The sequence below is a fragment of the Melitaea cinxia genome, chromosome 21 (genome assembly GCF_905220565.1).
Source record: "Melitaea cinxia chromosome 21, ilMelCinx1.1, whole genome shotgun sequence".
Taxonomy (NCBI): domain Eukaryota; kingdom Metazoa; phylum Arthropoda; class Insecta; order Lepidoptera; family Nymphalidae; genus Melitaea; species Melitaea cinxia.
The window spans coordinates 555,970-568,177 of record NC_059414.1 but is presented as its reverse complement, the minus strand read 5'-3'; the positions used below and the strand labels follow the sequence as shown (position 1 = coordinate 568,177).

The 12,208-nt window shown below is 32.7% G+C and overlaps 2 protein-coding genes across 2 annotated transcripts; both read right to left on the bottom strand.

Annotated features, from left to right (window-relative positions):
- Positions 1-354: 354 nt before the first annotated feature.
- Positions 355-1,582, bottom strand: LOC123663844. Its single transcript, XM_045598479.1, has 2 exons — positions 1,256-1,582; positions 355-504 (listed from the first exon to the last, which is right to left on the bottom strand). Exons 1-2 carry the CDS (start codon positions 1,575-1,577, stop codon positions 401-403), a joined length of 426 nt encoding a protein of 141 aa, XP_045454435.1. The 5' UTR covers positions 1,578-1,582; the 3' UTR covers positions 355-400.
- Positions 1,583-6,845: 5,263 nt separating this feature from the next.
- Positions 6,846-7,838, bottom strand: LOC123664189 (histidine-rich protein PFHRP-II-like). The gene has a single exon (XM_045598785.1). The coding sequence runs from the start codon at positions 7,836-7,838 to the stop codon at positions 6,858-6,860; it is 981 nt and encodes a 326-aa protein (XP_045454741.1). The 3' UTR covers positions 6,846-6,857.
- Between the last annotated feature and the right edge of the window lie 4,370 nt (positions 7,839-12,208).

The window sequence follows — 12,208 nt, the reverse complement described above, 5'->3', positions numbered from 1 at the left end:
TTTATGTACCACAAATGACAATGCCTTTATGTAATATTATAACATTTGTTTGATATCTTTATAATTATTATAATTTAGCTGTGTGGCTACGGCATTAAAGAATGTAGCGTCCCCTCTCTTTCCATGGGTGTCGTAAGGGGTGACTAAGAGATAACACAGTTCCACTACCACCTTGGAGCTTATAAGACCGACCGATCTCGGGATAACCATTCTACTGCTGGCTTTGAAATACACAGGCCAAAGACGGGCAGTAACGTCTTCGGTGCGACAAAGTCAGCCTTGCGGTCACCAGCCCAGCGTCGTGACTATGGGCAACACACATGAGTTCACGCCAACGCAATAAAAAAACAAACCCTTTTTTCAATTCATTTATTAATCACTTAAATAATAATTTAAATTATCAGTTGTAGTACTTAGGATCACTGTAATCGATTTTAAGTTCTTTATTAGTACGTCGAGATTGGAACTCCCAAGGGCATATTTCATTTAAAATTATCCGAAACTCTGAAAAGAAAAAAATAAGTTTACATGATAATGCAAAGTAATTTAGTGCCAAATATTATTCAAATAAAAGTTTGTTCAATACTATAGAATACTATATCTAGTTTCCCCCATATAATAATTAAAAAAAAAAAAATAATGATTAAACCAATTAAACCAAACCTAATTAGGTAAACGAAAACTAATTAAACTTGATTATTCGATTTTTATTTGCGCCATCTAGTGTCGAAACGCAACACACAGGTTTTCGTTTAGTCATAAATATAAAATCAATGGCCTGCGCGCCAATAAATATAAAAAATGTCTTTCAAATTGAGGAAATTAAAATATTTTATCAAGAATTGAACATTTGACAAGATATACCTAAGGAGATTATATCGTGCTGAAAATTCCAAATAAAAAACGATGATTTGTATGGAAAATTTATTGTAAGCTATTGTGTGTTTGAAACAGGGATTCCAAAATTTTCATAAAATTTTAATACAATTTTTATCTGTTTTTATCTAGGCTATCTGGATCCAGATAGATCTATCTCAATAACTTCCCATACCAATCATTGTTTTTTATTTGTAATTTTCAGCAGGGTAATTTCAAAGCAGGAATTGAAAATTACCATATCTTTACAAAGCAGTCGAAGACAAGACAGCTTTTTTTTTGAAATTTCAAGAGCGTATTAAATAAAGGGAAAAATCTGAGTGGAATCTGACTAGCAATTTTAGTTACTATTTTTCTATAGAACCATATTTGTTCTTACCTGTATCAAACCTGCAATTATGTTTAAGGACATCACATTTATTTTTAAAAGTGACAACATTGCCTGTCCTAAAATTACAGGCGCAAACGACTATTTTATCATTATCATAACATGGCATTAATGAGCAACTGTAAGCTTTGATTGCTTCAATCTTCGTGTCATCTACATTAAAAAAAGGCGGAGGCATCGAACCGAAAATTTTCTGTCCATTTGTATAAGGATCAACTTCTGGGGTTATTGTAAATGAATTATATGGAATATTACTAGGCAAAAAGTCTGCAAAAGGACTTAAATTGAAAGGTAATAAATTGAAACAATTCATATTGTTTATAATTAGTAGTACTGGTAACGCTGAAAAAAATCGTAAGTATTCGCAATAAAATTTTAATATATTTTTTATAAATTTTAAAATATTTAATATATTTAAGGCAATACTTAAATATTAACTTACCATTACAATATATAATATTAGTAAAAAGATTCATAATTTTATTTTTGTTTAAAAGTTCAAGTTAGTGAACAGAAACCTACTTAAACTGCACTGATTTCTTTAAATACATTATTTTCTGAGGAGGACTTTAACACGGATGTTAAGATTAAAGTGTATCGCATTAAATTATTAACGCCGTTCAGCTTTGAGTTGTTTATTACGATGATTAATTTTTTTTTATATTTTCACGTTGGCAACTGTCTATTATTTCAATTAAAAAGTACCTATACATTCAGTTTCTTATCTACCCTGGTGAGGATGAATAAAACATCAAAAAAGGTAACTAACTATTTAATATTTTTTGCAACACATTGCTAAGCTATCAAATCGAAAAAAAATATGTACGAAACTACCCTAAAATGGGCAATTATTATGAATCTCATTATTTATTGTTTACTTTGAAATACGCATCAAATCCTTGATTATCCGTAAATCCTTCAGATTCTTTATTCAGTTTTCCATTATCAGAAAAACCTTCTTTTCCAAATAGAGCTTTGTCATGATCGTGATGATAATGCCCCTTTTGAAAGCCTGCTCCTGCACCAGACTCAAATCCCAAACCCTTCGCTCCAATTTTCTTTATCACACCACTAATTTCATCATCAGCGTAATATTCCTTATCATCATTATATTCATCTTTGTGTGAAATTCTATGGAATCCTTTCGATTTTGCACCCTTTTTGTACTTTCTCTCCTCATTACCAGTGACCCCTACACCGGACGCAGCTACGCCTTTTGCTACAGCATAAATACCAGCGTCATCGTAAGATTCAGCATCACGTAACCCAAGAAACTTAAGAAACTTCTTCAGATCTTGAATATCATATTTGATATTCAATCCTTTTTTGTTTGAAGTCTTCTTCTTAGTTCCCGTAACTGAAGCTTTGGATTTTGCTCCACTCTGTTCTCCTTTATGATCAGTTTTAAAGAAGTCGTCCAAAGTACCTTCGGACTCGTACTTGAGGTCTGATAAATCCGTATCGAGATTATCGAAGCCCAGCGAATAATCGGCCGGTAACGATTCAGTCCAGCATAAAAACGATGTCAAAGACAGTACTAATAATAATCGATTTATTGTCATGTTCTAATTTTTTTCTCAGATCGTACGCAATCGAATGAGGTTACGACACTGACATACATGAGATCAGTTTACTTTATATAGCCTTTGTTGCTAATTAGTGGACAAGGATAAGGTTTTTCGTGAAAAAATCTTCATCTCTTGTTCCACGCGGTTGCGTCTTATTTGACATGACTTATTCTCGGGCATGGATCTGCCAAGGCTATACCGGCTAGACAGCGGGTAATAGATATTATTATTAAATAAATATCTACGATATCTCTGTGCTGATCTGTAATAATTACGATTTGCGACAATTTTTTGTACCACTAATGAAATAGCTATACCTACAATATATATATTATACATATTATATCATGCATATTATATTATACATATTATATTATACATATTATATCATGCATATTATATTATACATATTATATTATTATTATATTATATGCTTATTGGTTAGACGACGCGTTGGCGCAGCGGTCACTGTACTGACTGTTGCGCTGGCGGTCGCGGGTTCGATCCCCGCTCACGACAGATATTTGTATTGGCCGACTCAGGAGAAAATCCTACTGGGGGCCGTTGAGTGTGTTGCGTTTATTTATTTATTATTTACTTACCCAGTTAAGTATTCATTGTTTTATTTAACACCTGTAAGTACTGTTTCTTTTTTTTTTGTATTTTGGGTATTTGTATTCAGAGGTGACAAAACGTTCAAAATCACCTACTACTAAATCCCTACTACTTTATACTGAACACCTCTGATTTTCAAAAAATAACCTCTGAGCTTAAAGTATACAAATGGTATACAATTACCGTGTAATGTATACTCTAAGCCTCTGAGTTTCCTGCCGATTCTTCTCAGCAGGATGTATTTACTGGAACAGTGGTAATTTCATATCAACTATAGTAACTATTAAGTAAAGTGTTACATCTATCTATAATATAAAAATGAGTCGCTGAATGTGTTGCTAAGCGCAAAACTCGAGAACGGTTGGACCGATTTCGCTAATTCTTTTTTTAAAATATTCCTTGAAGTACGAGGATGGTTCTTACGGAGAGAAAAATTCTAAAAAAAAAAAAAAAAATTAAATTTCCTGAAAAAGTCTATAAACAACACTTTTCTATACTCCCATACAAAAGATTTGTGATAATACTTAAAAGTCAATTTGAACTTTAATACCATACGATAAAGTTTGTGTTAGGCGATACGAAGTTCGCCGGGTCAGCTAGGGTATTATAAAAAATATTATTAAATGGTGCTTTTGAGCCTCCTTGAAGATAAAAACATCGATTTTGATTTTTAACTAATGTATTATGTAATAACATATCTATTACATACATATGATCTTAAAATATTCACAGAATATGTATGACTATAAAACAAATAATGACTGCTTGAAATTAAAATGTTTTCTTTTTAAAATCTTAACTAATATATTTGTAGAATAAAAGGCTATTAAGCCCTATTATAGGTATAGTGGCTTGGAATCTCTTCATCGAGAGTTGGAACGAGTTCTACTTATTGCAGTTAGAACGAGAATTTATGTAAGTATCATGTGATTGTAGCATAGTAATTATTAAGATTTGGTAGTTTCATTTTCGAATAGAGAAAAAAAAATACAAGATAACATCTGGAAAAATGCGTCTTTTTAATATATTTCTATACATGGCTAGGACTTTTAAAATAATAAACTTTAATAATAATTGTATTTGCTCGCAAACGAAAAAAACCGACTTCAATTATATCGACAAGTAATACAACGTAGGTAGACGAAAAAATAGTCAAGTAAATACGCGTTATCAAAGATTACTTAAAAAGTTCTTATCAGATCTCAATGAAATTTAAATGTGACCACATGATAAACATCAGCTTTCGATTCAATTAAAAATCATCAAAATCGGTACACCCAGAAAAAGTTATGCGGTATAATACAACATAGGTCGACGAAAAAATAGTCAAGTAAAAACGTATTATTGTATGTAGCTCGAAAAGCAGTTGTTAGATCTCAAATAAATTTAAGTGGGACCAAATGACATACACCAACTTTCGATTTAAAAAAAAAATTGTCGATGTCGGTCCACCCAGTCAAAAGTTCTGAAGTAACATACATAAAAAAAAAAATTAAAAAAAATACAGTCGAATTGAGAACCTCCTCCTTTTTTGGAAGTCGGTTAAAAATTTGGATCAAAATGAGTAAATTTAGTGCTAAATAATTGTGTTTGCTCGCAAACGAAAAAAAAAACCGACTTCAATTACATCGACAAGTAATACAACGTAGATCGACGAAAAAATAGTCAAGCAATTACGCGTTATCAAAGATTACTCAAAAAGTAGTTATCAGATCTCGATAAAATTTGTATGTGACCAAATGATAAACATCAGCTTTTGATTAAATTAAAAATTATCAAAATCGATATACCCAGTAAAAAGTTATTGCGGATTTTCGAGAGTTTCCCTCGATTTCTCTGGGATCCCATCATCAGATCCTGGTTTCCTTATCATAGTACTAAACTAAGATATCTTCTTTCCAACAAAAAAAGGATTATCAAAATCGGTACACCCAGTAAAAAGTTATTGCGGATTTTCAAGAATTTCTCTCGATTTCTTTGGGATTCCATCATCAGATCCTGGTTTTCTTATCATGGTACTAAACTAGGGATATCCCCTTTCCAACAAAAAAAGAATTATCAAAATCGGTACATCCAGTAGAAAGTTATGCAGTATAATACAACGTAGGTCGACGAAAAAAGCGTCATGTAAAAACGCATTATTAGATATAACTCGAAAAGTAGTTGTTAGATCTCAAATAAATTTAAATGGGACCAATTGGCACACACCACCTTTCGATTAAAACAAAATTTGTCGAAATCGGTTTACCCGGTCAAAAGTTCTGATGTAACATACATAAAAAAAAAAAAAAAAAATACAGTCGAATTGAGAACCTCCTCCTTTTTTGGAAGTCGGTTAAAAAATAGTAAAAATCAAATAAAAACTAGTAGTTTTATTACTTATTTTTTTCTGTTGACATAATTTTAAATTCTTAGGTAAAAAATCTTAGCCTTATATACTAATTTTATTACACTTCTAAAACATTCCGATTTAATCAATTGCGTTAGCTCAAAAAGTAATTAGACACCTTCTTGAATTAACTTGTAATTAAAAAAGCTTTATTACGTACTAGTAGTCATTAAACTAAATTAAAATTAGATATAATATTTGATATTAAATTAATTTATTTTAATGAACTCATAAGAGTGTTAATCGATTTTCAATGTCAAGGCCGACTCTAAGCATTGCCACTTGAAGTGTAAAAATTAATTAGTGAGACTTTATTGTATAAATACTAGTAATTTTAGATAAATACGGTTTTCAAAATATGTTTCTCGCCACGAGTAAACGTCTATAAAACGTGTAATAAAAACACAGTTTCGTAGACTAGTGGTGAATACCTTCAAGTATCTACTCTAATTTTTTTTAATGTCATATCATAATTTCTTTTTACTTCTAAAGAAGATTAATTTTATTTCGATGCTTAAATCACAAAACTCAAAGAAGCTTGCTACATGGGAAAGAATTATTTTTACAAAAAAAAAAAAAAAAAAAAAAATGTCAATATTTACCATTTTTTTTTTCAAATAATTACTTGTATTAGTTTTATAAAAAGTATTTACTTTTTTGTTCGAAAAAAAGCATAAATTAAATGAATTGATGTCTTTTTTTAAAGATTTTTTTTTTCAAATATTATTATCATTCAAATTTCACTATTTTATTATTCGTCTTCATTGTCATAAAAGAAATGGTTTACATTTTAAACTTAATGTTATTTATTAAATTCAAAATATCTTTTAGGTACTAATATATCATTTTAAAACTAAATATTTAGTAGAAAATAAAATAAGCTATGTTTATTCAGTTTTTTTTTTATTTTTTTATTTACATTTACCGCGATACAAAAATATTTACAGCTTCGTCGAGTATCAAACATAACAAAATAATCAAATATTAAATTAATCAACATTTATCTAAATTTTTTTGAATTTCAATCCTCGTCTACATAGTATTCGCCATCAGCATCACCATAGGCGTACTCCTTCTCCTGGCTGCTGGCTCCCTTCTTACCATAGTCTTCATGTTGCTTATAGTGGCTGTCGGCTCCCTCTTCAGCAGAGTGACCCTCATCGGATTCGTCCACTACCCCTTTTGCATGGTATCCAGATTTTCCGAAACCACCCTTGTTGTAGCCTGAATCGCTGTGACCACCCTTCTTGTGTGCGCCAGCTTCGGAAGCGTGGTGAGCTTCTTGAGATCCGTGCTTCTTGAAGTTACCTCTCTTGTCAGCGACGTCATAGAAATCGTGGTCCTTCTTGAACTCGTCCTTGTGGAACACCTTATGGTACCCGGTCACTTCCTCACCCTTGCTGAAGTGCTTCTTGTGGCCGTGGTCACCACCCTTGTAGCCTTTGCCGGCTTCGTAATGTTTTCCGTGAGCGTCGGCTTCGTCGTGATGTTCACCTTTTTCTCCCTTAGCGCCATGGAAGTATCCTTCCTTGTGTGTCTTACCGTATTGGCCAGCGGCACCCTTGGCATGATGGTCCTGACTATGGTACCCCTTGGAACCCTTTTCACCATGAGCGGCATGATGCTCCTCATCATAAGCACTACCGCCGCCTACATCGTGTGCGACACCATGTTCTACTAATCCTCCCTCCTCACTTTCTTCGGATTCGTCAGAGCCCTCATCATCTTCTTCAGCATCTTCTACAATGATAGGTTTCGCGGCTACGTAGGGTAAAGGTATCGGGGCCAAGTCGTAAGCCTCGGCAGCTTTCAAAGGCTGTAGAAGAGGCAAGGAAGCCGCAAATGCTGGGGGTTGCTGGTAATTGTGCGCTCCCACCTGGATGAGGCTGGCTGGTCCATCGTTGTCGCTTCTGTAGATATAGCTGGAGGCCGGGGCCACGTACCCGACCTGGACGGCCGAGGCACACACCACCACACATAACAAGCTGATTGCTGTTTTCATGTTGAGTTGTTTCCTGTTCAGCTGGCTGTGCTGTAATAATTTGATAGCCCCGTTGCCCAATATTTATATCTGGGTTATAGACAAAAGAAGGTCCGTGAGTGTTCCACTGATACCTTTCTCGTAGCCATGTAACAGTTATTTCTCACGAGGTTAGAGGTGACAAAGACTTTGTTAATGAATAATTTACTTATTGAGTAACGTAACGCGGGCGCCGACCGCAAGCGGCTAGCGTGAAAAGTTTTTTAACAGCGATCGATGACATAATATAGTTAAGTCCGCTCGGATCAAGTGTTGATCTCTCAAAAAATTGTTCTAAATATAGCTAATGATTAGATTAATTATCATATTCCCTACTGATTAAAACTATTTATTGTGTCTGACATGTCACATCATTAAATACATAGAAAATGTATTTATTCTCAAAAATAAAAGTTTGACTTTTTTTCTTGACGTAAGCTTAGTAATACGTGCCTGTATAATAAATATTTGCCAATTCAAAATGTATAAATATAATATATTGACTAGCCCGTTGGCGCAGTTTGTAGTGACCCTGCTTTCTGCTCCGAGGGTTGTGGGTTCGATTCCCATCCCGAGTTTGGGTGTAATATAAATATTTATTTATATATTTATTATTTATAAGTACGTTTATGAAAAAAAATGTAGCTATACCAGCCGGCTATTACCTATAACACAAGCATTAAGTTACTTACTTTAGGAACAGACGACCGTGTGTGTATTGTGTAGATATTAAATATATTAATAATCGCAGCGTGCTCTTTATCGATTACAGTCAGTTTTCAGTAAGCTCAAAATTAATATTCTGAATATAGTGTAGGTATGGGCAATTTGCGCAATCTAGCTACCGATTATTCTGGAAAACTATCTTAAGCTGTTTAATAAAAACATTTTTAAATTTATCTTAAGGACGATTTAACCCACTTAAGTCCCGATCACCTTTTATTGGTTTTTAAGATGCATTTTTTAAATATACATTGTCAGTATAATTATTTGTCATTCGTTTTTTTTTTCATTGATTTTAAATTGAATTTGTTCGAACTGGAATTTCAAAATAAAACTATTTCTTAGTAAGTGACACGTGTAATACCCCTTTGTTGCCATTTTCATTCCCCTATTTTGACTTGTTTGCAAAGAGTAATGGCTCGAAACACTAAGGGCGGATCCACCGCTGTGGGCATGGTGGGCACGCCTACAACCTCCAGCACTTTCACTCATTATTTTATGGAATTGCTTGCCTAAACAAAAAATGTCAGTGGAAATATATTTTGGACATTTTCCTCGATTATTTGGGTTATTTTAGGAAATAATGGAACGTATGACCTAAAAAAAGGGTCTGCCCCTAACCCTATATCAGGCCTGACTTCCACACTTAAGTTACTACCACATTTCTAAGTCGTATACAAGTCATTCCTCATGCATGAGAGATTTCGTACTCCGAATAGCTCTTCACCGATTTCGGGTGGCTGTGCCCGCAACCTTTTTTGAGGGTTGGATCCGTCGCTGCAACAAACTCTGTAATTAAGGAAATAATGACGTCTCTCTCTTGATTAATACTTTTTAAAATCAACACAATTTTGCAAAGATTATTTATATTATGGGAGTGAGATTTACTGGGCTCTATAACGTGGGTAAGATAAGTCCTACGGTTCCTTTTATAGTAGATTCGTTATGGGTGTGTTACCTATATTACCTATTTTACCTGTATTACTTATTTTTACCTATTATTATTTTTACCCGTATTACCTATTTTAACATACATATCGTAAACATTAATGCAAACAAAGTAAGTGGTGTGTCACATTATTATATAATACATTGCGATGGTGTTCGCAATTTGCTTATTTAACACTAGCTGTGCTCCCGACTTCGTCCATGTGGAATAGTTACTTTACATGTTCAACGTGATTCTTTAAATTGGCATAAATTTTTTATTTAGGAACCAATTGACATGGAACAAACACTAAATGTTAAGCTAAGCTGTACATTGAGTGTTAATATATTAGTAAAAACTACATCTAAATCGGATAAGCCGTTTCTGAGATTAGCATGCACAAACGCACAGACAAAAAGTCAAAAATTCTGACAATCATTGTTTTGGGTGCTCTTTGGGTTGATAAAGGTCCCAATAATATTTTTTTTCATATATCTTAAATGTACAGACAGCGACCCGTTACATTTTTATTATATATATAATTATTGATTAGGTAAGTTGAAGCCTATGCGCCAACCCGCATTGGAGCAGCGTGGTGGATTAAGCTATGATCTTTCTCCTACATGGGGATAGACGCTTATACTCAGCAGCGGAAGGTTGAAGCCTTGAAATTTTTTTGTGACTACAGCAACGCCAGAAGCATCGGAAAAGCGTTGTGAACAACAGGAAAAGAACACTCTTTATGAGCAGTATTATTTCGTTGTGATATTTTTTGTAAGGTTGAGGTAATTCCCCAGACGGGCTGCTCCAGATTTTGAGCACAATATTTTTTGCTGTGCCCTACCTCAGTTAAAAGTTAATGTGCATCGTATGTATTATGCAACTATTTATATTCACAGCGTTAGGATAATTTTAATACTTTTATTTAATTATAACAAGTATTGTTAAATTATATAAATTAAATATTTTTTGTTATGACGTGAACATCATAGCTGCCATTTTAATGGCAGTATCATTTCAAGACGTTATTTTAATTTTCGATTTAAATAATAAATTAGTATTATTGGTATAAAAATTTGCTAATTTTTTTATGTATTTTTTTTTATCACAATAAAGCATATAGGCATCCGAACTTATTTCGATTGAGAGACTGCTACGGACTAGCTACGATTAGCTACGCCATTTCGTAGAGTACTCATATGTTTCTTAATAAATTGTTAATTGTCACACATAGTCTTTAATTAAACATAAAAAATAAACGGACGGGTGACGGGGACGGATCCCCGTGAAGACGACCTCGTGACACTCGACTACTGTAAAGTGATCCGAAACGTCGAGCATTTAAAGAAAATTTAATGAACCGCGACAAAATCCGAAAAAGTTGATTCATTATAATGAGTGAAATTCGCGTAAAGATTAAAAAACAATAAATACATAATTAGTTTCTAAAACAAAATCAATCAAGCAATGAAACTTTGAGCTGTCCCGGTTTTAATTTAGTATTATAGATAATATTATGTGTATTAAAAAAAATTAAGTAGATATCTAATTTAGGAAAATAAAGATGTTTATTGTCGAATGAAAAAGTGCAAATCTTTAGTCGGACAGAAAAAAAAGACACGATCGCGATATCAAATTATTCGCGAAGCTATTGGAGGTAAGTTCTTATAGAGGTCAAGGTCATCACACGGTTGGATGGACACACCGCGCGCTCTTGTACCAGTTACAGAGTTCGCTGTTTTGTTTACGATGATTTTGGGAAAAAAGACAAAACGTAAAAACAAAAAGCAAAAAATAAAAAGATCAGAGGGAGTGAGAGACATTGATCGAAGAAAGAGTGAAAAATTTTGCAGTAGACACACGTACTACGTCACTATACGTAAGACTAAAATATTTGGGCACGGAGAACAAAAAACGGCCAAAACACGCATTTCAAATAAAGTGTAGAAATTGTGTAGTTAGGGCTTGTAGAGTTTGAAGCTTGGCTTTACGTAAGATCGGATAACTTTATGCCAGTGCTAGCCTAGATATGGTCTAATCTTTACAACACTTTACAATGAAATTGTTTTATTCGAGATGATAATTCTTACCACTGTCAAGCATTTAATATAATTTTGTAACGAATTTAATTAACTTTCGCTAAATAAGTGTAAAATTCAATAAAATAAAATAATAAGAATAAAGAAAAAAGTAATTATTAATTAGATTTTAAAAGGTTTGTAAACTATGTTGTAATATTTTCTATTAAATCTGGTGGCCACGCTTTCGAACTATTTTATTTACGACTATTTTATATTAAAAATAGCTAAATGTAAATGTAATTAATAGATTTTTGGTAAATATTTAAGTAATGTAATTTGCTTGACTGCGTTTATTGTTTTTTTTTCTTTTACTTTAGAAAGAAGAAGCGTTTACCAGTAGCGTAACATTTTAAGTTTTTTCCAATATAAACGATATAGTAAGCTATTTTTGCTGCCAACAAAACTATTTAATTGATGTTAAAAAAAGAACTATTATTCAATGTCAGACAAACTAATAAATATATCGTATTGTACATGAAATAAATATTAGGGTTTAGTTTTGATAATGAATTTAGATTAAAAAATGTAAACTGTAGTTTTGGCTTATTTTTATCTAATAATAAATTAATATATTTACAAAAGTTAACAAAACTATAACAAATATCTTTAACACGCCACAA